The sequence below is a fragment of the Mustela putorius genome, unplaced genomic scaffold, assembly GCF_011764305.1.
Source record: "Mustela putorius furo isolate JIRA1106 unplaced genomic scaffold, ASM1176430v1.1 tig00003834_pilon_pilon_pilon, whole genome shotgun sequence".
NCBI classification, from domain to species: Eukaryota; Metazoa; Chordata; class Mammalia; order Carnivora; family Mustelidae; genus Mustela; species Mustela putorius.
Window position 1 is genome coordinate 103,391,198 of NW_025421987.1, and position 27,156 is coordinate 103,418,353.

Here is a 27,156-nt window from a genome sequence, read left to right on the forward strand (position 1 = left end):
TTTGTTCTTTGGTTCAATATTATTTTATACTATTGATCTATGTTTTGTCTGTTGGGCCAGGTTATTTTCATTGGTGTCTAGTATTCCTCTATGAATATTACACAGTCTGTTTGTCTGTTCTGCTGGCAATTGATATTTGGGTTGTTTCTTGTTCCTGTCTGTTGTGAGCTTCTCTGTTATATATATGCATCCTTGTACACTTGTGCGCAAGTCTTCTGGAATCAATATCCAAGAAGTATAATTGCTGGGCCCTAGGGGAAGACACTTAATGTATACTGCCACAGAGGCTATGGTAGCTTGGGGGTTGTACATTGTAGCAGTTTTGATAGGGAATGCTTACCTTCAACTTAAGAAAATGCCATACTATTTTCCAAAGTGATTGTACCAATTTATACTTCCACCATTAGTGTGGTGGTGGAAGTATAAATTTTTTCCACATCCTGACCAATTGTTGGTAAGTCACATTTTTAATTTTACCATTGTAGTGTATAGAGTTATTATTATGGTTGTAATGTTTATTTCTGTGATTGCTAATGAAGTTAAGCATCTTTTCCTTTGTTGGCCATTTGTATTTCTTTTTTGAAGTGCTTAGGTAATGTCCTTTGTTCATTTTTCTGTTGGACTGTCTTTTTATATTGATTTGTAAGAGTTATGTATTTTGGACATGAGCCATTTGACTGTTAAATGTATAGCAAATGGTTTTTGCAATTCTGTGTCCTCTTTCCATTTTCCTATATAGTTGACTGTTGAACAACATGGGGTTTGGGGGTGCCACCCTGCCCCCATGTGGTCAAAAATCTGTGTACAAGTTTTGATTCCTCAAAAACATAACTACTACTAGCCTACTGTTGACCAGAAAGAAGCCTTTACTGATAATGTAAGCAGTCAGTTAACACATATTTAATATGTTCTATATATTCTGTACTGTACTCTTATAAGAAAGTAACATAGAGAAAAAAATGTTAAGAAAATCATGGGGCTCCTGGGTGGCTCAGTGAGTTAAGCCTCTGACTTTGGCTTGGGTCATGATCTCAGAGTCCTGGGATCAAGCCCTGCATTGGGCTTTCTAACTCAGCAGGGAGCCTGCTTCCCTTTCTCTCTCTGCCTGCCTCTCTGCCTACTTGTGATCTCTCTCTCTGTCAAATAAATAAATAAAATCTTGAAAAAGAAAAAAATGTTAAAATCATAAGGAAGAGAAAATACATTTATAGTATTACACAGTATTTATAAAAAAAAATCCACATGTAGGTAGACCCATGCAATTCCAACCCATGTTGTTCAAGGGTCAACTGTAGTTTCTTTTTGTGAACTGAAGAACCCAATTTTAGTATAGAGCTGTATGGTCTTTATAGTTTAGTGCTCTCTGTCTTATGAAATCTTTCTCTAGTCACAGTTGTAAAGTTATTCTCCTATATTATCTTAGAGTTGTACAGTTTTGCCTTCTCACATTGAATCTAATCACCTGGAGTCAGTTTTGTTTTGTTTTTCTAAATGAAAGTATAGTTGGCATACAGTGTTACATTGGTTTCGGGTGTACAACATAGGGATACAACAACTCGAGGCATTATAATATGCTCACCATAAGTGTAGGTGCCATGTGTCACTATATAGTGTTATTACAGTACCATTAATTATATTTCCCATGCTGCACCTTTTATCCCTGTGATATACACATTCCCTAACTAGAAGCCTGTACTTCCTACTCTCCTCCACCCATTTTGCCCATCCCCCCAAAACCTCTGCACTCTGGCAACTACCTGCTCTCGACTTATGGATCTCTTTCTGCTTTTTTTTTGTTCCTTTGTTTTGTTTTTTAGATTTCACATAGAGGTGAAATCATAAGGTTTTTTCTTTCCTCTGCCTCAATCGTTTCACTTACCTTAATAACTCTATTGGTTCATCTTTGTTATCTTAAATGGCACAGTCTCATTTGTTTTTATGGCCAAGTAATATTATATTGTGTCTATATACCATTTATCAATGGGCACTTGGATTGCTTTTTAAAAAAATTTTGCTTTTAATGATTGTAAATAATGCTACAGTAAACATAAAGGTACATATGTCTTTTCAAATTAGTCTTTTCATTTTCTTGGAGTGAATACTCAGTAATGGATTTACTGGATCATATGGTATTTCTACTTTTAATTTTTTTTTAAGATTTTTTTATTTCTTATTTTATTTATTTATTTGACAGATGAAGATCACAAGTAGGCAGAGAAGCAGGCAGAGAGAGAGGAGAAAGCAGGCTCCCAGTTGAGCAGAGAGCCCATGCGGGGCTCAATCCCAGGACCCTGAGATCATGACCCAAGCCAAAGGCAGAGGCTTAACCCACTGAGCCACCCAGGCGCCCCTCTACTTTTAATTTTTTGAGGAACCTCAGTGACTGTACCAACTTACATTCCCATCAGCAGTGGACAAATATTCCCTTTTGTCCACATCCTTGCCAACACTTGTTACTTCTTTTCTTTTTCATACTAGCCATTCTGATAGCTACAAGGTAGTATCTCCTTAGAGTTTTGATTTGCACTTACCTGATGATCAATAACATTGAGCATCTTTTTTTTTTTTCTTTTTTTTTTTTTTGAGTAACCTTTGCCCAACATGGGGCTCCAATGCATGACCCTGAGATCAACAGTCACATGCTGTACTGACTGAGCCATCCAGATACCCTTGATTTTGAGCATCTTTTCATGTGTCTGTCAGCCCTCTTCATGTGTTCCTCAGAAAAATGTCTGTTCAGGTCCTCTGCCCATTTTTTAATCAGATTATTTGTTGTTTGGTGTTAAGTTGTATAGGTTCTTTAGATAATTTGGATATTAACCCCTTACCAAATATATAATTTGGAAATATGTTCTCTCATTTGGTAGGTTGCTATTTTTTGTTTTGTTCATGGTTTCCTTTGCTGTGCAAAAGCTTTTTTATTTTTTATTTTCATTTTTATTTTTAAAAAATATTTATTTATTTTGAGAGAGAGAAAGAGTGAACTTGCAGGGGGAGAAGAAAGAGACAGAGAGGGGGAGTCTTAAGCAGACTCCTTGCTGAATGCAGAGCCCAACACAGAGCTCCATCTCACAACCCTGAGATCATCACCTGAGCAGAAATAAAGAGACGAAAAGCTTTAAATTTTGATGTACTCCCAGGAGTTTAACTGCTTTTCTTTCCTGTGTCTGAAGAGACATATCCAGAGTAATGTTGCTAAGTCCAGTAACAAAAAGATTACTGCCTCTATTTTCTTCCAGGACTTTTATGGTTTCAGGTCTCATATTTAGGTCCATTTTGAGTTTATTTTTGTGTATCATGTAAGAAAGTGGTCGTTTCATTCTTTTGCCTATAGCTGTCCAGTTTTCCCAGCATCATTTGGCATTCTAGGCTTTAGTAGTGGGTTTATAGTGAAGGTAAATGTATTTAGAGATCGTTTGACCATCTTCTTTAGTTTTTTCCTAATTATCATTTTTTTCTGTGCTTTTTTCTTTTTTTCTTTTTTTTTCTATTACTTTTTTTTCTCCATCATTGATTTAGAAGTTTTATAGTACAGCTTTGCTGATTTTTCTGTTGTTACTCTATCTTAGTAATTATCTTAAAATTTTAAATATATATTTAGGGTCCAATTAGCAGACAAACCACGTTGCATAGTTAGCAAACAGGAAAATTTAAAACAAGAATTGCTAACTAGCAAAAGGTAGTTAACTACTATAAAAGGGGATAAAAGAGGACTCTAAGAAGTACAGAACAGCAGCTGCAGAAAGCATATACTACCCTCAGGGATAAAGGAGAGTGAAGAAAGAAATTGTGAAATTTGGAAGAATGCCTTCCAACTAGGTTGAGATTGAAAACTGAGGAGAGTTTTAGTGGCCATAGGAAGAAGCCTCCTTGTGGCAAAAAAAGAGCAAAACAACCCAACTTGCTTACTGGTGTTGAACCATGAAGGCCATGGTTATGTGGCAGAACCCAAGGACAGGAGCCAAAAGTAAACTGTAAGGGGTGCTTCACTAACGGAGAACAGCCTTCACACAACAACCAGCTGGCTGCCATGGAAAACAGCACAACAAAAGAAAAAAGAAAAGCCCCTTTTTCTTTCTCCTCTGGCCTTGCGGTGTCTCTCCAATGCCTTCTACTGGTAAAGCATTAAGCCCCCTGGCAAAGACACAAGTTTGGTGTGCCCTGAATCAAAGCAGGACAAAGATAGGTTGATTTGGAGCTGAGAGGTGATAAGGTAGTATCTGACCCAAATCTATCTATAATTTATTTTTAAAATATAAAACTATATTTAGATTCCTAAATAAGATAAGGACCTGAACACTTTAACTTTCCACTGCACCAGCCTCTTATTCCTTTTTAAATGTTAATACTAGCATTTTAGTGCCACTGTGTTTTTGAAACCAGTTTTTCCAAAAATTTTTGGTTGCTTGTTATATTTTCTAAGCAGTCAAGACTTAGGTTAACATTTTGTGGATTTCTTTGGTCCCCATTGTTTCCCATGTGCCACTTCTGAATATTATACTTTCTTTCTTACCTATTGTAAATATATGTATTAATATGTAAATATAAATACCTATTTCTTACCATATCTCAAGACCATTTTTCAGTTTGATGTTCTCATGTGTTTCATATTTTTTAAATTCCAATTTTATTTTATAATTTTGCCTGTGAGCTTCTTCTAATGGGAATTACCTGCTGCAGGGGTCTCACATGTACCCTGGATGGGCATGGCAACCCTGACAGCCAGTTTTGTGGTTGCCTGTGTCAGGGCTTCTCGTGATTGTAGATTCTGTACCAGTTTTCACATAAGTTACAAGGTTTGGTGTTTCTATACCAAGTCAATTGGGTGTAACCTCAGACCCCGTGTTCCTGTAAGACAGATGAGTTGACTGTTTCCACCCATTGTTGACAGCCAACTCCTTGTCCTCATTGGCAGCCAAGGTGTTTTCTGTTAAAAAGCTTTCAGGCTTCTTGTCCCTTACACAAGCCTTGCTTCTGTCAGTGTATACTAAAATTCTGCTTCTTATCAACCCTTAAATTTCCTCTTTGACCATCACCAGGAAATTTACCTGTGTTACTTCTTCATCAGCCCTGTTTAAAATAAATGCTGTTCATGGTTTAAGTAGGTTTTTCTCTGTGTTTGGAAGAGGAACGATAGGTTTTCGCTTGTTGGCCATCTTAACCAGAAGTTATTTTAGGGTTGCTAATATTCAGGATGTGATACATGATGTATTCCTTTATACATCTCTGATGCTTTACCATTTTCAAGGCACATGTACTTAGTGAACATTGCAAGGCCATTGTGAAGTAGACAGGACAGGCATCAGTTGCTTGATTTTGTTATGAAAACTTGTCACTCAAAATAGAAATCTTAGCAGAAACAAATTTTATTACACATCTTCCATGTACTTAGGATAGTCTTGGATGATGGGGGTTGAAAAGTCAGTTACAATAACTTAGTTCAGCTGGAAGGACAGTAAACAGAAACATTAAAATTCAAATATGAGTAGTTCTTAGTGTGTGACCTTCATAGATAATCTAATAAGCCTTCTTTTTTATTTTTAAAAATTTTTTATAAACATATATTTTTATCCCCAGGGGTACAGGTCTGTGCATTTCCAGGTCTACACACTTCACTGCACTCACCATAGCACTTACCCTCCCCAATGTCCATAACCTCACCCTGCTCTCCCGACCCCCCTCCCCCCAGCAACCATCAGTTTGTTTTGTGAGATTAAGAGTCACTTATGGTTTGTCTCCCTCCTGATCCTATCTTGTTTCATTTATTCTTCTCCTACTCTCCTAACCCCCCACGTTGCATCTCCACTTCCTCATATCAGGAAGATCATAGGATAGTTGTCTTTCTCCGATTGACTTATTTCACTAAGCATGATAGCCTCTAGTTCCATCCACATCATCACAAATGGCAAGATTTCATTTCTTTTGATGGCTGCATAGTATTCCTGTGTGTGTGTGTGTGTGTGTGTGTGTATCACATCTTCTTTATCCATTCATCTGTTGATGAATCTAGGTTCTTTCCATAGTTTGGCTATTGTAGACATTACTGCTATAAACATTCGGGTGCACGTGCCCCTTTGGATCACTACGTTTGTATCCTTAGGGTAAATACCCAGTAGTGCAATTGCTGGGCCGTAGGGTAGTTCTATTTTCAACTTTTTGATGAACCTCCATGCTGTTTTCCAGAGTGGTTGCACCAGCTTGAATACCCACCAACGGTGTAGGAGGGTTCCCCTTTCTCCGCATCCTCGTCAGCATCTGTCATTTCCTGACTTGCTAATTTTAGCCATTCTGACTGGTGTGAGGTGGTATCTCATTGTGGTTTTGATTTGTATTTCCCTGATGCCGAGTGATGTGGAGCACTTTTTCATGTGTCTGTTGGCCATCTGCATGTCTTCTTTGCAGAAATGTCTGTTCATGTCCTCTGTCCATTTCTTGATTGGATTATTTGTTCTTTGGGTGTTGAGTTTGCTAAGTTCTTTATAGATTTTGGACACTAGTCCTCTATCTGATATGTCGTTTGCAAATATCTTCTCCCATTCTGTCAGTTGTCTTTTGGTTTTGTTAACTGTTTCCTTTGCTGTGCAAAAGCTTTTGATCTTGATGAAATCCTGATAGTTCATTTTTGCCCTTGCTTCCCGTGCCTTTGGCGATGTTCCTAGGAAGACGTTGCTGCGGCTGAGGTTGAAGAGGTTGCTGCCTATGTTCTCCTCAAGGATTTTGATGGATTCCTTTCTCATATTGAGGTCCTTCATCTATTTTGAGTCTGTTTTCATGTGTGGTGTAAGGAAATGGTCCAATTTCATTTTTCTGCATGTGGCCGTCCAATTTTCCCAACACCATTTATTGAAAAGGCTGTCTTTTTTCCATTGGACATTCTTTCCTGCTTTGTCGAAGATTAGTTGACCATAGAGTTGAGGGTCTATTTCTGGGCTCTCTATTCTGTTCCATTGATCTATGTGTCTGTTTTTGTGCCAGTACCATGCTGTCTTGATGATGACAGCTTTGTAATAGAGCTTGAAGTCCGGAATTGTGATGCCGCCAACTTTTGCTTTTTTTTTTCCCCAATATTCCTTTGGCTATTCAAGGTCTTTTCTGGTTCCATATAAATTTTAGGATTATTTGTTCCATTTCTTTGAAAAAAATATGTGGGATTTTGATAGGTATTGCATTAAATGTGTAGATTGCTTTAGGTAGCATAGACATTTTCACAATATTTGTTCTTCCAATCCAGGAGCATGGAACATTTTTCTATTTCTTTGTGTCTTCCTCAATTTCTTTTCATGAGTACTTTATAGTTTTCTGAGTATAGATTCTTAGCCTCTTTGGTTAGGTTTATTCCTAGGTATCTTACGGTTTTGGGTGCAATTGTGAATGGGATTGACTCCCTAATTTCTCTTTCTTCTGTCTTGTTGTTGGTGTAAAGAAATGTAACGGATTTCTGTGCATTGATTTTATATCCAGACACTTTACTAAATTCCTGTACAAGTTCTAGCAGTTTTGGAGTGGAGTCTTTTGGGTTTTCCACATATAGTACCATATCATCTGCGAAGAGTGATAGTTTGACTTCTTCTTTGCCAATTTGGATGCCTTTAATTTCCTTTTGTTGTCTGATTGCTGAGGCTAGGACGTCTAATACTATGTTGAATAGCAGTGGTGATAATGGACATCCCTGCCGTGTTCCTGACCTTAGCAGAAAAGCTTTCAGTTTTTCTCCATTGAGAATGATATTTGCAGTGGGTTTTTCATAGATGGCTTTGATAATATTGAGGTATGTGCCCTCTATCCCTACACTTTGAAGGGTTTTGATCAGGAAGGGATGCTGTACTTTGTCAAATGCTTTTTCAGCATCTATTGAGAGTATCATATGGTTCTTGCTCTTTCTTTTATTGATGTGTTGTATCACATTGTTTGATTTGCGGATGTCGAACCAGCCTTGTAGCCCTGGAATAAATCCCACTTAGTCGTGGTGAATAATCCTTTTAATGTACTGTTGAATCCTATTGGCTAGTATTTTGATGAGAATTTTCGCATCTGTGTTCATGAAGGATGTTGGTCTGTAATTCTCTTTTTTTTTTTTTTTTTTTTTTTTTTTTTTTAATTTATTTGACAGACAAAGATCACAAGTAGGCAGAGAGGCAGGCAGAGAGAGAGGAAGGAAAGCAGGCTCCTCTGTGGAGCAGGGAGCCCGATGCGGGGCTCGATCCTAAGACCCTGGGATCATGACCTGAGCCGAAAGCAGAGGCTTTAACCCACTGAGCCACCCAGGCGCCCCTGTAATTCTCTTTTTGATAGGATCCTTGTCTGGTTTTGGGATCAAGGTGATGCTGGCCTCATAAAATGAGTTTGGAAGTTTTCTTTCCATTTCTGTTTTTTGGAACAATTTCAGGAGAATAGGAATTAGTTCTTTAAATGTTTGGTTGAATTCCCCTGGGAAGCCATCTGGCCCTGGGATTTTGTTTGGAGATTTTTGATGACTGTTTCAATCTCCTTACTGGTTATGGGTCTGTTCGGGCTTTCTATTTCTTCCTGGTTCAGTTGTGGTAATTTATATGTTTCTAGGAATGCATCCATTTCTTCCAGATTGTCAAATTTGTTGGCATAGTGTTGCTCATAGTATGTTCTTATAATTGTTTGTATTTCTTTGGTATTAGTTGTGATCTCTCCTCTTTCACTCATGATTTTATTTATTTGGGTCCTTTCTCTTTTCTTTTTGATAAGTCTGGCCAGGGGGTTATCAATCTTATTAATTCTTTCAGAGAACCAGCTCCTAGTTTCATTGATTTGTTCTGTTGTTTTATTTGGTTTCTAATTCATTGATTTCTGCTCTGATCCTTATGATTTCTCTTCTGCTGGGTTTAGGCTTTTTTTGTTGTTCTTTCTCCAGCTCCTTGAGGTGTAGGGTTAGGTTGGGTACCTGAGACCTTTCTTGTTTCTTGAGAAAGGCTTGTACTGCTATATATTTTCCTTTCGGGACTCCCACAGATTTTGAACCGTTGTGTTTTCATTATCATTTGTTTCCATTAATTTTTTCAATTCTTCTTTAATTTCCTGGTTGACCCATTCATTCTTTAGAAGGATGCTGTTTAGTCTCCATGTATTTGGGTTCTTTCCAGACTTCCTCTTGTGGTTGAGTTCTAGCTTCAGAGCATTGTGGTCTAAAAATATGCAGGGAATGATCCCAATCTTTTGATGCCGGTTGAGGCCTGATTTAGGACCGAGGATGTGATCTATTCTGGAAAATGTTCCATGTGCACTAGAGAAGAATATGTATTCTGTTGCTTTGGGATGAAATGTTCTGAATATATCTGTGATGTCCATCTGGTCCAGTGTGTCATTTAAGGCCTTTATTTTCTTGTTTATCTTTTGCTTGGATGATTTATCCATTTCAGTGAGGGGAGTGTTAAAGTCCCCTACTATCATTGTATTATTGTTGATGTGTTTCTTTGATTTTGTTATTAATTGGTTTATATAGTTGGCTGCTCCCACGTTGGGGGCATAGATATTTAAATTGTTAGATCTTCTTGTTGGACAGACCCTTTGAGTATGATATAGTGTCCTTCCTCATCTCTTATTATAGTCTTTGGCTTAAAATCTAATTGATCTGAAATAAGGATTGGCACCCCAACTTTCTTCTGATGTCCATTAGCATGGTAAATTGTTTTCTACCCCCTCACTTTAAATCTGGAGGTGTCTTTGGGTCTAAAATGAGTTTCTTGTAGGCAACATATTGGTGGGTTTTGTTTTGTTATCCATTCTGATACCCTGTATCTTTTGATTGGGGCATTTAGCCCATTAACATTCAGGGGAGCTATTAAGAGATATGAATTTAGTGCCATTGTATTGCCTGTAAGGTGACTGTTACTGTATATTGTCTCTGTTCCTTTCTGATCTACTACTTTAAGGCTCTCTCTTTGCTTAGAGGACCCCTTTCAATATTTCCTGTAGAGCTGGTTTGGTGTTTGCAAATTCTTTCAGTTTTTGTTTGTCCTGGAAGCTTTTTATCTCTCCTTCTATTTTCAATGATAGCCTAGCTGGATATAGTATTCTTGGCTGCATGTTTTTCTCGTTTAGTGCTGTGAATATATCATGCCAGTTCTTTCTGGCCTGCCAGGTCTCTGTGGATAAGTCCGCTGCCAATCTAATATTTTTACCATTGTATGTTACAGACTTCTTTTCCCGGGCTGCTTTCAGGATTTTCTCTTTGTCGCTAAGACTTGTAAATTTTACTATTAGGTGATGGGGTGTGGACATATTCTTGTTGATTTTGGGGGGGGGGTTCTCTGCACCTCCTGGATTTTGATGCTTGTTCCCTTTGCCATATTAGGGAAATTCTCTACAATAATCCTCTCCAATATAGCTTCTGCTCCCCTCTCTTTCTTCTTCTGGAATCCCAATTATTCTAATGTTGTTTTGTCTTATGATGTCACTTATCTCTCGAATTCTCCCCTCGTGGTCCAGTAGTTGTTTGTCCCTCTTTTGCTCAGCTTCTTTATTCTCTGTCATTTGGTCTTCTATATCACTAATTCTTTCTTCTGTCTCATTTATCCTAGCAGTAAGAGGCTCCATTTTTGATTGCACCTCATTAATAGCCTTTTTGATTTCAACTTGGTTAGATTTTAGTTCTTTTATTTCTCCAGAAAGGGCTTTTATCTCTCCAGAGAGGGTTTCTCTAATATCTTCCATGCCTTTTTTTGCTTTTATCATTGATCAGTGAGTTTGTTCTTGGATGGATGTTCTTGCTGATCTTCTTGGGGAGGGCCCTGTTGTAGTGATTCTCAAACGTCTTTGCCCCAGGTGGAATACATTGCCCTGCCAGGGGCTGGGCTAAGTAATCTACTTGGGGTTCACTCTAGGGGGATTTTTTTCCCTGAATGCTTTCCCTAAAGCTCTGGAGGACAGGAATGAAAATGGCAGCCTCCCAATCTCTGGCCCGGAGGAGCCGAGAGCTCGGGCCCCCACTCCTCAGTGCACCCTCAGAGAAAAGAGCCCAATCACTCCCGTCTCCCTGGCCTCTGGCCGGGCTCCGAGCTCACCCAGTCTGCGACTGGTTCAAGGTAACCCCGAGCTGAGAGCTCACTCCTCGGCTCTGTCTCTGTAGCCAGCTTCCCTGGTCTAATACTTGGGAGCTGTGTGACACTCAGACACCCCCAATCCTTCTATAACCCCGCGGGACCTGGGGCCACGCTGGCGCCGCGTGGGCTTCACCCCGGTTTAGCCTCTGGAGTGATGTCCCTCAGTGGAGCAGACTTTTAAAAGTCCTGATTTTGTGCTTCGTTCCTCCGCCACTTGCCGGGAGCTGGCCCCTCCCCTCGTGGTCTATCTTCCCGTTGCTTTGGATTCACTTCTCCGCTGGTCCTACCTTTCAGAAAGTGGTCGGTTTTCTGTTTTTAGAATTGCTATTCTTCTTCTCTTCAATCTCCCATTGGATTTGTAGGTGTTTGCAATGGTTTGATAAGCTATCTAGGTGATCTCCTGCTACCTGATACAGTCTCAGCTTGCTACTTCTCCGCCATCTTGTCTCTTCCCTCTCCTCTAATAAGCCTTTTTAAAAATTAAATGTTACAAGGCAGGGAATTATTAAAATTAAAAATATACAGTATTGACAGTAAATGCTGTAGGAGATGAGTGAGCCCATTTCAGTGTGGACTGGCATAGAAGAGGTGGGTTTTGAGACAAGGCTTTTGAAGAGGATAGGATTTGAGTAGGTAGGATATGATATATAGACTAGTCTGGAATAGAGCATCTGCACATAAATAAAGTAGCAAAACACTAGGGACTAGATTGTTAGGGCCAAAGGACAAAATTAAATGGGTTTTATTCTTTTTTTTTTTTTTTTTTACGATTTCATTTATTTATATGACAGAGAAATCACAAGTAGGCAGAGGCAGACAGAGAAAGAGAGAGGAGGAAGCAGGCTCCCCGCTGAGCAGAGAGCCCGATGCGGGGCTCGATTCCAGGACCCTGGGATCATGACCTGAGCCGAAGGCAGACTGCAACCCACTGAGCCACCCAGGTGCCCCAAGTGGGTTTTATTCTTGTAGAAAACAGGAAATGATGGATATAAGTGAGAATAACATAACAGAAACTTTAAGATGTTACCATTCTTCAGAAAAGCAGCAGTGAAGGCACTGAGGGGAGGGGAATATGAAACTGATGGCAGGAGCTGTTGCCTGAGTGAAGAGAAAAGGACGTAAATTCAACAGTAGCTCTAGAATAACATCAGAGAGGATGAGAATATTTGGTGGTATAAAGTTTGAAATGTAAAAGAGGAACTTGTTTGTGCAATTTACATATTTTGCTTTTGAATGTTACTTAAACAGCCATCTTAGAAAGGTAGAATAGAATTGCCAACCCATCTGAGAGAGAGAGAGACAGAAGCTTCTTTCTTCTGGCATCAACACTCTGTAGCAGTCTCTAGAGCTCTGCTGTGGTAGTGGAGATACAGACCTGGACTCGGGGTTCGGTTTGCTTTTTCCTATGAAAGTGAGGCCACATGCTAGAGTTTGGGGCCAGGCCATCCCATGTTGGAGTATTTAACTCAGAGTATTTAGGTATATCACTATAACATTGTTGCCATTGGAAAAGTACACTTTTGTTCCTTTATCTACTGTAGAACTAATTTCCAGGCAGTAAAGTACCAGAGGTGGCAGAAGGACCAGAAGGGCTTAGGTAGTGTTGGCTTTTGGCACTTTTGGTGTGGGTCACTTTTTATTCCCATAAAAGAAGCGTCTTCCCTTGGTCAGTCACTGGCAGCTGTTCCAGGAACAGATCTCCTTCATCCCTTATGTCTGAGACAGGACACTTTTGACACATACATTTGGGCAAATCCCAAGTTATATGGTATATAATTACCTACAAAAAAATCACCAGTGAGGTTCTGATAATTTATTAGGTATGAACACCACATTTCTTTCTGGATTTCAACAACTAAATCCAACCGAGAGTAGTACTTTTATATATGTTTACCTCTTCCTAATATTATCCAGTCATGTACTTAAATTTCACACAAAAATGTATGTATATATTTTCAAATAGCTGTTCTGATTTAAATTACAAAATATACATATGTACACATTTTAATATAAAGGTGGTAAGGGTGCTCATCAACTTCTGGGCTGCCCATCTGGAGTCAGCTCGTACCTGTAAAACAGTTGGGTTTGGACTTGTGTTAGTATCACAGGTGTGTTGTGGTGCCAGCATCAGGACAAGCAGCCTTGTCTAGCTAGCCTAGGTCCATCTGGGACTGGGAGAACCCATCCCTCTGTAAGTCGACCAGCTGGGATTAAGACTAGGGCTTATAGAGAGAGGTCTGTTAAGTAAGTAAGAACTATAGGCAGAAAATCCTTAAGTATAGGTGATAATGTGTCTCCTTCCTTGATAAGCAAAGAAGCTGACATGTACTGAAAAAGGAAGAATTTTGGAAAAAGATCATGTGCAACTGCTGGAGACCATGTCTTAAGTACCAGATTAATGTGATAAAATGAAAGAGCTCACTTACCATCGTGAGAAGCCCTTAATCAGATCCTCTTTTGATAAGTCAATCAGTACCTAAACAAACACAAATAATCAGGTTCCTTCCAAAAAAACTGCATTAAATGGAAACATATTGAGACAAATGGAATTAATCTAAAAAGGGGCTCCTTGGGTTTCAGTTTTGAGCAGGGACTCTTTTTCTTTTAGCTCTCAACATGGAACCTCTCCAGAAGTGCAATACAGGCACTGGCCTCAGTGTACCAGGAAAAGGTGAACTGCTCTTTGGAGTTAAACCTCAGAATTTTTCAATATTCCTGAGAGAACAACTTGCCTTTACTCATGAACTGAATTGTAATTTTAAGCAAGACACCATGGTTGCCTCAACTCTAAAAATAAGGATAACTTCACCTACATCACAGAAGTGGGATCTTAAAAAGATGATTATAAGAAAGTGTTTATTAAACTACAATTGCAAAGTATTATATAAATATTCTTTTTGTCTGTACTTGGCATCTTCCTGAAGATTATATATTCTCTACTTCAAGTAAAATCCCATCTCCACAAAAATCTTGGACATAATGAGACCCAAGCTTCACACAGTGCTGTATTTATTAAAACAAACTTAGTAGATGTTCAAATACTTGTGCAATGATGAGTTTGGATAGATTCTCAAACTTGGTAAAATAGTATTTATCATATTAATTGACCCACCTGTTTTACTTTTAGCAATGTTAAAATACCCTCCACCCCCAAAACCTCCCAATGAGGCTCTAACCTCCTTGAAGCCAGTTCTGGTAACAGCCAGATGATATCATCAGAATTTCTGCAAGGTGTTCCACCAGTGAACTCCAGGTAGAGTGCTGGGGGAGGCAGAGTACCAAGAGTCCCTCTTGTACTTACTTTTCCTAGCTCCTTCCTTCTGTGTGAGCCAAGTGGCCTACTGTTTTTCACTGCAACATCTAGTGACCTCTTCTTTACTTCTTCCATGGGAACAAAAAATTCAAATCTTAAAGATGCAAAAAGTCAAAGTGAGATTTACTCTTCTTTTTTAGATTTACATATTTTAATCATTTTGAAAATCTGAAGTGTTTGATCCATTTTCCTACTTTCAAAACAGAAAATATATTCTGGGGACCATTTAGAATAGTGTTGGCTCATAGCAGATATTCAGTGGATCATTATTACAGGTAATCACTGTCCTATGCTAATCACAAGCTCTAGAAGTATCAAGAGGCTGCTTGCCTCTCTGTGAAGGCCTTGGACTGTTTGAACTACTACGTTTTGGGGTTTCTTTCTCTGAGCCTACCCTGGTTGCCTTTCCTTCAGCTGCCCCTTCAACAGTGCATACTCATAGGACCACCTCAACCCCTATCTCTTTTGTTTTTCTGACCAGCTAAGGACTAGGATGCTGAATAGTCAGGTGTATTGGAGCTTCATAGAAAACAGTGGACCTTCCCCTTTCTGCCTGTGGAGTAAGGCCGAGGAATCTTAGGGTACAAGCTTTGTCATAAACTCACAAGAGGCCACTGGAATTCTTATAGGTAATTTTTTGGTTTTTTGTTTTTGAGGTAAGGGAACATTAGTTTCAAGTGTTTAACAATGACTTGACATTTGTATATATTGCAAAATGATCACTGTAAGTCAACATCAATCACTATACATAGTTAAAAAAATTTTTTTCTTGTGATGAGAACTTTTAAGATCCACTCTCCTAGCTACTTTCAAATATGTAATATATTATTAAATAGGATCACCATGCTGTACATTATTTCCTCATTACATCATTTTATAAATGGAAATTTGTTCCATTTGACCTGACCCCCTTATCTCTACCCCTCTTCTCCCTCCTGCCACACAACAACTACCAATCTGTTCTTTATATTCAGGAGCTTGGCATCTTTTGTTTGCTCTTTTATGGGTTTTTTGTTTCTTTTAGATTTCCACATACAAGTGAGATCATACAGTAAAAATTTTTTTTCTGTCTGACTTATTTCACTTAGTATAATACCATAAAGGTCCATCTGTGTTTCTGCAAATGGCAAGATTTTTTATGGCCAAATAATATTCCACTGTGTATATGCCACATTTTCTTTATCCATTCATCCATCAGTGGACACTTAAGCAGCTTCCATGTCTTGGCTGTTGTAAATACTGTCACAGCAAGCATGGGAGTATGTATGTGCTTTTGAATTAGTGTTTTTATTTTCTTTGGATAAATATCCAGAAGTGGAATTAGTGGATCATATGGTAGTTCTATTTTTAATTTTTGGATGCATCTCCACACTGTTTTCCATAGTGCCTGTACCAATTTACATTCCCACGATCAGTGCACAAGGTTCTCTGTCTCCACATTTTCACCAACACTTGGTAATAGTCATTCTAATAGATATGAGGTGATAGATAACTGTGGTTTTGATTTGCATTTCTCTGATGATTAGTGAGATTGAGCACCTTTTCATGTGTCTATTGGCCATCTGTATGTCTTCTTTGGAAACATGTCTGTTCAGTTCTCTGTCTTTAAATCAGATTTTTTTTTTTTTTTTTTTTTTTTTTTTGCTTTTGAATTGTGTAAGTTCTTTGGATATTTTGAATATTAACCCCTTACCAGATAAATGGTTTGCAGATATTTTCTCCCATTCAGTAGGATGCTTCTTCATTTTGTTAAGTTTTCTTTGCCTGTGCAGAAACTTTTTAGTTTGAGGTAGTTTCACTTATTTTTGCTTTTGTTAAAGTTAAAAAAATCATCAAGTTCAGTGTCAAGGAGCTTATTGTCTACATCTTCTTTTAGGGGTTTTATGGTCTGATCTTACATTCAAGTCTTTAATCCATATTGAGTTTATTTTTTGTGTATAATGTTAGATTGTGGTCCAGTTTCATTCACTCATTTAAATGTGACTGTTCAGTTTTCCCAGCACCATTTATTGAAGAAACAGTCCTTTCCCCATTGTATAAGTTGTCATATTAATTGACTGTTGTCAAAAATTAATTGACCATGTATGTGCCAGTTTATTTCTAAGCTGTTTTCTTACATTGATCTTTGTGTCTGTTTTTATGCCAAAACCGTACTGCTTTGATTGCTATAGCTTTTTAACAGAGTTTTATATCAAGTAGTGTAATTCCTTGAGCTTTTTTCTCAAGATTACTTTGGGGTTTTTGTTGTTCCACACCAATTTTAGGATTTGTTCTGTGAAAAATGCCATTGGAATTTTGAAAGAGATTACATTAAGTCTGTAGATTGCTTTGGGTAGTATGGACATTTTAATATTAATTCTTCCATTCTATGAGCAGTAACTATCCTTCCATTTATTTGTGTTGTCTTCAGTTTTTTCACTAGTGTCTTACAGCTTTCAATGTACAGATCTTTCATCTCCTTGGTTAAATTTATATGTAGGTATTCTTTTTGATGCAACTATAAATGGAATTGTATTCTAATTTCTCTGATAATTCATTTTTAGTGTTTAGAATACAACAGATTTTTATATATTTTATATCTTGCAGCTTTACTGAATTTGTTGATTAGTTCTAATGGTTTTTTGGTGGAATCTTTAGGGTTTTCTATAATGCCATGTTATCTGTGAACAGTGATACTTTTACTTCTTCCTTTTCAATCTGGATGCCTTTTGTTTTTCTTGCTTATATGCTCTGACAAGGACTTCCAAAACTAAAAAGCTGGCAAGAATAGGCATCCTTGTCTTGTTTCTGATCTTAGAGGAAAAGCTTTCAGGTTTTCACCCCAGATTATCATGTTAATTGTGGACTTGTCCCCTGTGGCCTTTATTATGTCGACATATGTTCCCCCTATACCCAGTTTGTTGACAGTTTTATCATAAATGGATGTAGAATTTTGTCAGATGTTTTATCTGCATCCATTGAGATGAACATATGATTTGTTAATTTGATGTTTTATAGTGACTTGCAGATGGATACTGAATCATCCTTGCATCCTGGGATCCCCACTTGATCATGATGTATGATCCTTTTATTACAGAATTCAGCTTTCTAATATTTTGTTGAAGATTTTTGCATCTATGTTCATAGAGGGTAATTTTTTCTTATATCCTTGTTTGGTTTTGATATCAGGATAATGCCTTGTGAAATGAGTTTGGAAGTGTTCTCTCTTCTGTTTTTTTATTTGTTTTTTGTTGCTGCTGTTGTTTTTGAAGAATTTGAAAAGGATTGGTATTGTTTGAGTGTTTGGTAGAATTCCCCAGTGAAGCCACTGGGTCCTGGACTTTTGTTTGTTGGGAGATTTTTATTTTTTTAAAGATTTTATTTATTTATTTGACAAAGAAAGACACAGCAAGAGAAGGAACACAAGCAGGGGGAATGGGAGAGTGAGAAGCAGCCTTCCTGGGAGTGGTGAGCCTGATGCAGGGCTTGATCTCAGGACCCTGGGATCATGATCTGAGCTGAAGGCAGACACTTAACGACTAAGCCACCCAGGTGCCTCTGTTTGGAGATTTTTGATTACTGATTCAGTCTCCTTATTACTAATTGGTCTGTTCAGGTTTTCTATTCATTATTCAGTCTTGGTTGTATGTTTCTGAGAATTTACCCATTTCTTCTAGCTTGTCAAACTTGTTAGCATATAATTTTGTTCAGAGTGGTCTCATGATCCTTTAGACTCCTGTGGTATTATGTCTCATTTCTGATTTTGTGTTTTTTCTTGATGAGTCTTAATGATGGAAAACTAAAGAAAGTTTTATCTTTCCAGAGAACCAAATTTTAGTTTCATTAATCTTTTCTATTTTCTTGGTCTCCATTTCTTTTTTCTTTTTTTCTTTTCTTTTTTTTTTTTTTTTAAGATTTTATTTATTTGCCAGAGAGAGAGCGAGTGAGCGAGCACAGGCAGGTGGAGTGGCAGCAGAGGCAGAGGGAGAAGCAGGCTCCCCGCCAAGCAAGGGCCCCGATGTGGGACTCGATCGCAGGACGCTGGGATCATGACCTGAGCCGAAGGCAGCTGCTTAACCAACTGAGCCACCCAGGCGTCCCTTGGTCTCTATTTCTATAGTTTATTTCTGTTCTGATTTTTATTTCCTTTCTTCTGCTAAATTTGGGCTTTCTTCATTCTTTATAGTTCCTTGAGATATAAATGGAGGTTGTTTGAGATTTTTATTGTTTACTGATGTAGGCATTTATTACTATGAACTTTCCTCTTAGAACTTCTTTTGCTGCATTCCACAAATTTGGCAAGTTGTATTTTCCATTTGTCTGAAGATATTTTTTATTTCTTCTTTGACCTGTTGGTTGTTCAATAGCATGGGGTTTAATTGTAACAAACTGTGAATTTTCTGGTTTATTTATTGTTCGTCATTTCTAGTTTTATACCTTTGTGGTCAAAGAATATGCTTGATAAAAATTACAAGTCTTAATAAATTTAAGAAAACTAATTTGTGACCTACATATGATCTTAGAGATTGTCCCATGTACACTTGGAAAGAACATATATTCTGTAGGAATGGATGAAATATTCTGTATCTATTTGTTAAATCCCAGTGCTCTAAAATGTCATATAAGGCTGCTATGTCCTTATTGACTGTCTGGATGATCTACCATTAATATAAGTGGGGTATTAAAGTCCCCTACTAGTATTGTATTGCTATCTCTTCCTTTCGGTCTATTAATATTTAGCTGTTCCTACGTTGGATGCATAAATATCTGTAAATGTTAGATCCTCTTATGGGATTGACTTCTTTATCATTATGTAATGCCTGTTTCATCTCTTATTATAGTGTTTGGTTTTTTCTTTTTTTAAAGATTATTATTTATTTATTTGTGAGAGAGGGAACACAAGCAGAGGGGGTGGGAGGGGGAGAAGCAGGCTTCCTGCCACACAGAGAGTCTGATGCAGGGCTCAATCCCAGGACCCTGGGATCATGACCTGGGCTGAAGGCAGATGCTTAGCGACTGAGCCACCCAGGCACCCCTACAGTGTTTGTTTTCTAGCCTATTTTGTCTGAGAGAAGTATAGCTACCCCAGTTTTCTTTTAGTTTCTATTTCCTTAGAATATCTTTTCCCATCCCTTTACTATTTGTGTGTGAAATGAGTATCTTACAGACTACACATAGATGGGTCTTGTTTTTTTTATCCTTTCAGCCACTCTGTGTCTTTAGATTGGAGAGTTTTATATTTAAAGTAACTATTGATAGTTTATATTAATAGTACTCAATGCCATTTTGTGCTTTTCTGGCAGTTTTGTAGTCCCTTTCTATTCCTTCTTTTAATCTCTTCCATTGTAGTTTTAGGACTTTCTTTAGTGGTACGCTTAGATTACTTTCTTTTTACGTTTTGTGTACCTACTGTAGGTTACTGCTTTGTGGTTACACTGAGGCTTACATAGAATGCTCTTCTTTAAGTTGATAATATCTTAAGTGTGAAAGGATTCTAGGGGCGCCTGGGTGGCTAAGTGGGTTAAGCCTCTGCCTTCGGCTCAGGTCATGATCTCAGGGTCCTGGAATCGAGCCCCACATTGGACTCTCTGCTCAGCAGGGAGCCTGCTTTCCCCCTCTCTCTGCTTGCGTCTCTGCCTACTTGTGATCTCCGTCTGTCAAATAAATAAAATCTTTTAAAAATAAATAAATAAATAAATAAATATTTTTTAAAAAGATTCTAAAGCTTCTACCTAGCCCTGCCACATTTTATAGCTTATTATATCCCTATATCACTATAGTGGTAGTTATTTTTAGTACTTTTTTTTTAACCTTCATACTGGCTTTATACGTGATTAATCCACTACTTTTACTATATATTTGCCTTTACCAGTGAGATTTATACCTTTATATGTGTTCTTGTTACTAATTAGCAGTTTTTCTTTTCTGCTTACAAAGTCCCTTAAGGGCAGTCCAGTGATAATAACTTTTGTCTCTCCAATTCTTAATGACAGCTTTGCCAGGTAGAGTATTCTTGGTTGGGAGTTTTTTCTTTTGGCACTTTGACTATATTGGGCCACTCCCTTCTGGCCTGCAAAGTTTCTGCTGAAAAATCTTCTTGTTATCTAAAGGGGTTCCCTTATGTGTAACAAGTTTTTCTCTTGTTGTTTTTAAGATTCTCCCTTTACCATTAACTTTTGACATTTTAATTATAATGTGTCTTAGTATGGGTCATGCACTCACAAGAGATGTCCAGGCTCCTTACTTCTAGGTTTACTGTTAGGGTGGAGGTTGCCAAGTCTGCCCTCCAGATAACCTGGCCATATCTTATTGTTACAATATTGAGGGAGATTTACTAACAGATCAGGTTTGTTTGTCACAAAAGCCAAATGTCAAACCTCTCCCTCTTGTGTTGTCACATAGCAATTGTGAAATCCTTTTATAATTGTGTCATAGCTCTCTTTGAGTGCAAAGTCTTTTACTTGTGTGGCTCTAGAATATAGGATGGTGCCTGGCATGAGGTGTTCAATAAATAATAGATTCTCTCTCTCCCAAACCCTTTCTTGATATCAACTCCAAGTAAAGCTCTTAAAGGGAATGTTTTAGTTCTTAGACAAGGCCCAAAGAGCATCCAATGCAGCTCTTTTAAAATGAGTAATTACTGATAAGAGGAAATAAAAATTAACAGGTGTATTATCTCCCCAGATGTCTTTTGTTAGGATTCTGAAGCAGAAGGAAGCAATAATGAGATTTTGACTTCTTGACTTCAAGTTGACCTCAAGGTACAGAATATTTCACATAAAACTTGCCATACGTGACCCATCAAAAGCAAGAAATGTGATTAGACTCTGTCAGTCATGCACCTAAGGACACTGGGTGGACAAGTCAGTAAGGACATCTGTTTCAACTTGCTGCCTATGCTTTGTTGCAGAAGGGAAGACAGAGCTTCCAGAGCTTGGAGCTTTAGAGGAAATTTTAGGTCTCTGGGTTTAAGATATGTTTTTAAGATATGTTTTGTTTTTAACTGCTACTTTAAAACAGAGTTAAAGAAAACATATTTGGCCAGATTTAAATCCTTTTACCACTAAAGAGGCTTCATTTAAAGAGAAAAAGTGTGGAACAGTTCATAATCAGGAACATTTTAGCCTCTATGAGCAAGAAAAGTTGGTAGTTGTTTTGCTAAAATGCCTTGGCAGTCCTTTTCTCCCATTAATGTATAGAAATTTCATGAAGACGTAGAACATGTTATTCTGAGGCCCACAGATCTAGCCCTTCACAGTGTCTGGCAGGTTTGCCAGGCACTCAGAAAATATTTGAAGGGATAAGAAGACACTCCATAGGCAGGGGAGCTTGGTTCACTTACGTCTCATCAAACAGGGGCTCCAGGGTCTTCCGTTTTACTGAGGTCTTCTTACGACTTGCCCACCTCCTTTCTGGTAACAAGTAGACACGGACATAGGGATCAGCTCCACTGCTGGTACAGGGTGTCAGGTTTCTGATTTGGTTTCAAAGACATTAGAAAGTAAGTTTTCAAACCCTGAAAGGACTCCATTGGAGAGGCTGTACTATGGCTTGTGGATAAAAATGCCCTGTTGATGACCAAAAAACAAAAGTCTGCAGAATTGGAGGATAAAACAACGGAAGCAGGATTTTGAAAACACGTGTTTTTTAAAGTCAGGAGTAGAGCAAGTACTTCCCTTCTAAAGGAAATTGGAGATTCACACTTGAGAAAAGGTACTGGCTCCAAGTCACCCCAGACAGTTTTTGCAGCAGTTATATTTAAACAAAGTCCGTGGCTCTGGAGCCTGCCCATCAGCATCACTGAAGACCTTGTCATTCACGGCTTGCAGCCTTCAAACCTCGCTTCTTCCTTGTGTATTACTTGTCTTCCTCAAGGATGCCCACCCCCACTATAGCTTTAAGCATCTCCACCCTTTCATTCACCTGAGGCCATTGCCCTGCCCCAGCACCCCATTACCTGCAGCCATTGATGAGCACACTGAGGCAGCGCCGCAGACACACATAACGCACAGTGAGCTGAATCTCACCCAGCCTCCACTGCCTGAGATCCCCACCTCTGTAAAGAAAGGTTTGTTAACTTCTGTTGCCATTAAAGGTGTTGGCCTCTCCCCCAGCCCCTGAGACAGAAGCATGTCCTGCTTTAGGAGCATAGAGCCATGTGGGTTAATAATTCAGTGAGGTTCCTTTCAGGCATAAGTCAGTTCTATCCATTCACATGTGACTGTCCTACTTCACAGTAGGAAGAACATGAACCCAGGAGTGGGATTTGCTTTTATACCATGATTTCCTGTGAGACTGTTGGTTATTTAACCTTTATGATATTAACTTCTATCTCGTAGGGTAATTGTAAAGATGGAATTAAATAGCATGCTAAGTTCGTAGTTAACAATAAATGGCAGCCATTGAGGATCTATTTCCACATTCTAAGTTTTCCATAGCATCCCACACTTGGGAATGTAGGAAGTGTTTCTGTGGTAAGGAACCATAACAACCAAAGCCCAGCACCTGTTTTACAGTGGGAATGCACTTGCTCGCTCTCCCCCTTGCCCTGGGTTTCTAGCATATTCCATGCTGCCTCTCATGAAGCCACTTTGTAAAAGATCAGAACTTGCAGAGAAACGGGAGTTTGTATCTACTCCATTCAGGAATGTATTTTTCACACAGGTCGTTTTAGACAATATGAAGCAGAGAGGTGCATACTCAATGTTGAAGCTGATATCTGTCAGGTCAAAGCAGGAGGAGGCCAAGGAGTTGAGCGAGGACATGCTGGGAGCCACCCTCTTGGGCGGCCATGCGAGTGGGGAGGCAGGGCATTTCAGAGGTCTGGGTGACTTGATGGGCCCTGGAGAGTGGGAGCCTGGGACAGTCAGGAAGATGGTGCCCGAACTCTTCTTCTTCCCCAAGGACTCACAGAACCCTTTGGCATGGTCCTTGCCTTTGGGCTCTGAGCCTGTCTCTTGGGGCATGGGCTCAGTGGTAACAATAGTGGCACTGGTGGCTGACATGGAGCTCTTGGAGGTTTCTTTGGTATCAGAAGCAGGATCTGGGGGGCATGACAAATTTGCAGGGCATTCTCCCTGGGATGGGGCTTTAGATTCCTGGTTGGTGTCCACCTTCTTAATGAACAGAGGACCTTTCTTTAAGGCTTCAGGTCCTGTGTATGGGCTCCCCATCTCTCGTTCTTCCACACGCAGGAACTGCAAGCAGATGACAGGATTATGGGCTGGGCCCCCCACATCCACTTTCTCCTCCTCTGCTCTCATGTTAATTTCTGGGAAGCGGTTCCTTCCTGACTACCCAACACAGTGGATTTCTACCCCCCTACCCCGCCCATATCTTCCTTAACCTCTCTCTGCCCCTGGGTCCCTATAACCATTTTTTCTCTTTTTCCGTTATTCCTGCCTCAATAGTGAGTCTTCATGAGCGCTCAGTCCTGCCCCCACTCACTGGCTGGCAGAGACCTGGCTCATTCTTAGAGCATGTACTGTCCCTCTCTGCAAAGGACTCTCAGAATCTACACCTCCTTCACCTTCACAGATATCACACCCTGCCTTCTGTCACCCTATTCACCATTGTTTTCCCTAAAATGTGTTTCCTGTCCACACATATCCCTGTGCTCCTACAAAGTTTCAAACCTCAGCCATTGTGTTTCTCCTTCCCCCTCAGTCATCAAGACCATTTCTAGGAACTTACATTTCTAACACTATAATGGTCAAAATATTCTATTCTGAAAAGCCTCAGTAGGAATGACTAATAAAATGAAACAAACATCCTTTTTAAATGCACAGCCAAGGGGCACTTGGGTGGTTCAGTCATTAAGCAGCTGTCTTCTGCTCGGGTCATGATCCCAGGATCCTGGGATCGAGGCCCACATGGGGCTCCCTGATCGGCAGAAAGCCTGCTTCTCCCTCTCCTACTCTCCCTGCTTGTGTTCCGTCTCTGGCTGTCAAATAAAATGTTTTTGTTTTTGTTTTTGTTTTTTAATGCATAGCCAAATTTACAAGAAAGTAAGGAAAACCCCTAGGGTTACTGAAAAAGGCTAAGCTTTCCTAGGGTCATTTATCAACCTTGAATAATCCAAGGGGTGGGGAGAAGAGGCCTCAGGTCAATGTGAGGCTGAGTTGAAGTAGGAACCACGAAGGTGGGGTCTCTTTAGGGAAAAAAGTAGTCTAGGATAAACATTTCCACCCTGCTCAAGGAAAGACTGCAAAGAACTAGGTCCATCTTGCCTGTACTCTGCTGGGTGTACTGAAGACTTTCCTGAGGATATGGTACCTTATAGGACTGTCTTATATGAATTTTTGGTTCATAGTCATACCTGTGGAATCCTGAAACCTAAAACTTTAAAAATTAACGTAAGAGTGGACCCTAGCTTGTAAGGCTCTCAAGGTACATGGCTATAGCAAAACAGAATCTCCTTGGAAGCAAGCAAACTCAATCTAGGTCACAAAAGAATACAATATATGTTTGCAACCTAAGTCACCAAACATAGAAATGAGTCACCCTGAAAAAGCATCAACAGATACAACAAATGTCAAAATTTCAACTCTCAAGATCTTCAGATAATAGAACTCACATTATAGGTATACTTTATAGCCTAGATATTTTCAGATGGTTAAAGACAGAATATAAACATGATAATAAAATACAGTGAAAAAAGACAATGAACTTGGAAAAGATAGAAATAAAAAATAGTCTTTGAAATAAAAACCATGAATAGTTAAAAGAATTAGTGGTCTAGAAGACAGATCTGAGAAAATCAGAATGTAGCACCAAGAGACAGTAAGGTCAGGTGGAGACAGAAGAGATGGGAAGAAGGTCCAGTGCAGGAGTTCTAGAATTAAAGATTGAAAGAATGGAGAGCCAATATCTGAAGAGATAATGGCTGACAATATTCCAAAGTTGATGAAAAATATAGTTCTATTTCCTAGCTTTTCAGCAAAGAGCAGATACTTAGTTCTGAGATAGTCTGCCTTGTCCATGCCATGGCCAGAGCCATGGAAGATGGGGAACAAGAGGAGATAGTTACCCGAAGCACCAGCCTCATGGAGATGAGGCTGTCCAGGCCTGAGTGGTCCAACTGAAAGCGCTGCTCGAGGGTGAGGTCTGTATAGGGTAGAATCTGGCACAGGGGAATCTCCAGCACTCCCAGAGCATACTCTTGGTCATCATCAAGAACCTGGGCAGTGGGCCAGTCACAAAACAGGAGAACCAAGACCCACACCCACCACCACCATTCTCTGGGCCCCATTCAAGTCTACGTTCACTTCAGTAAGCGAGTACTGTGCTTCTATTGGCCTCTGGTCCTGTTCTGAAAACCTGGCAGCTGGATCTCTATGAGGCAAATGCCCGGGGCCTCAGGGGTTTTAGGGACTGATGGGCTAAGGGCCTGAAAAGATCCCAGATCTGCCTTTTTGTTAAGATTTCTTGACTAAGTCACTGTTTGTACCTCTGTTTGCTTATGTGTAAAATAAAGAAACTTTTCCACAGATCTTTTGTGAAGGCTAAATTATTGTTTAAAGAAGTACATCATCACTAAGATCCTGGGAGGATCCCAACCTAGGCCACTCTAGGTGCTGGGTAACAACTGGAAAGATTCTTGCAGGGAGAGTCAAGGGACTTGAGGGTTTGTCCTTCCAAGCTCTTACCCACGGTCCTTAGGCACCAGGCTCATGAAGATGAGGGACCTCTGCACCCTCTCCCACAGAAAAGGGGCTGACTTTACTGCTGGGAGAACCTGTTTAAGTTGCATTATCAAGCTCCCCACCCTCGTGGCTTAGATACTGATTAGCTTTGTTCCAAGAGCCCAGCTTTCAAACCTTCAGATGCAGCTCCTCAGCTGCCACGTTGGACACAAAGAATGAAAACACCTGGCTCCACACTGGGTCCTTGCTGTGGGGGCAAGTCTGGGGACAGAAGAGAGAAAGATCATTGAAGGGTCAGGAGGGGCAGAGCAGGATATTGGCACCCTCTGCTTTCAGCTGGCCACCCAATGGGAGCCTTCTCAGCCTCTGCCCAGGGGTCGGAGCCTGACACACTGCCATTTAGGGGACGCATGAGACAGGGCAGCCAGACTCAAGGCAAGGAGAGCTTTCCCAGCAAGTTTTGCAGGAGCTGAAAAGCATAGCAGCAGCATTAGAGCTCACTTCCAGGAGAGGAGACCAACAGGATTTCTGCTGCTTTCTAGCAGGTGCCCTTGGACAAGTCAGTCATCTCTGACCCTCAGATTCTAAAAGCATAGAACTGTTTAGTGAGGCTGTTCTGAAGACAAAGTGCCCCAGTTGTAACCTGGCACCCACGAAGCATTCAGTTCTCTAATTCCCTTACCTTTTCTTCTCTCCTTGAAAAGGCATGGAGCCCCCAGTTCTTTGTCCCATGGCTACACACCAAGCTGTCTTACCTTGCTCATGTGTGTCTTCTTGCCTACAGATAGCTTGACATAGGAAGAAGGGTCTCTGCTGACTTTGTTCTGTGAGGGGCAAATCCACAGCAATGGAAGTGGCACCACTGGCTTGAGACACCACCCCAGTGTACTTCCCAGCTCCCAGATCTTCAGTGGGACCTGGGGCCAACCAGCTGCTTCCCTTCAGAAGAAGGCTACTATGATGCTTCCAGGGCCCTGGGCTGCCAAAGCTGTGCAAGGACCAGGATAGGGCTAACCGGAGGAGAGGTTCCAAGTCCATGACAGGAACCCGGGAGCTAGGCCTGGTTCCGGCACAGGCTCTTGTTCCCTGGGGCTATGGAAATGGTCAAGTTCTGGCTCTTTAGCTTGTGACTCAGGTGCTTAACCTT

At 39.8% G+C, this 27,156-nt stretch overlaps 2 protein-coding genes across 14 annotated transcripts in view; one reads left to right on the forward strand and one right to left on the reverse strand.

The window, feature by feature from the left end:
* Positions 1-14,301, forward strand: part of CEP70 (centrosomal protein 70) — a 128,642-nt gene extending 114,341 nt beyond the window's left edge. For 6 of the 7 annotated variants that reach the window (XM_045088860.1, XM_045088863.1, XM_004762419.3 and 3 more), the window contains one exon: positions 13,681-14,301. In XM_045088860.1, the coding sequence (XP_044944795.1) occupies positions 13,681-13,994 (314 nt within the window). In that variant the 3' untranslated portion in view covers positions 13,995-14,301. The remainder of the gene's footprint in view (positions 1-13,680) is intronic. The other variant, XM_004762422.3, reaches the window with a different exon arrangement.
* ESYT3 (extended synaptotagmin 3) overlaps positions 12,871-27,156 on the reverse strand; it is a 72,519-nt gene continuing 58,233 nt past the window's right edge. For 5 of the 7 annotated variants that reach the window (XM_045088858.1, XM_013061447.2, XM_045088859.1 and 2 more), the window contains 9 exons: positions 26,765-26,833; positions 26,184-26,270; positions 25,394-25,543; positions 23,065-23,561; positions 22,322-22,420; positions 21,707-21,838; positions 14,374-14,479; positions 13,499-13,548; positions 12,871-13,140 (listed from right to left, as the gene is read on the reverse strand). In XM_045088858.1, coding sequence (XP_044944793.1) covers positions 13,104-13,140; positions 13,499-13,548; positions 14,374-14,479; positions 21,707-21,838; positions 22,322-22,420; positions 23,065-23,561; positions 25,394-25,543; positions 26,184-26,270; positions 26,765-26,833 — 1,227 coding nt within the window. In that variant the 3' untranslated portion in view covers positions 12,871-13,103. Of the gene's footprint in view, positions 13,141-13,498; positions 13,549-14,373; positions 14,480-21,706; positions 21,839-22,321; positions 22,421-23,064; positions 23,562-25,393; positions 25,544-26,183; positions 26,271-26,764; positions 26,834-27,156 lie in introns of those variants that run through there. The other 2 variants (XM_045088857.1, XM_013061449.2) reach the window with 2 other exon arrangements.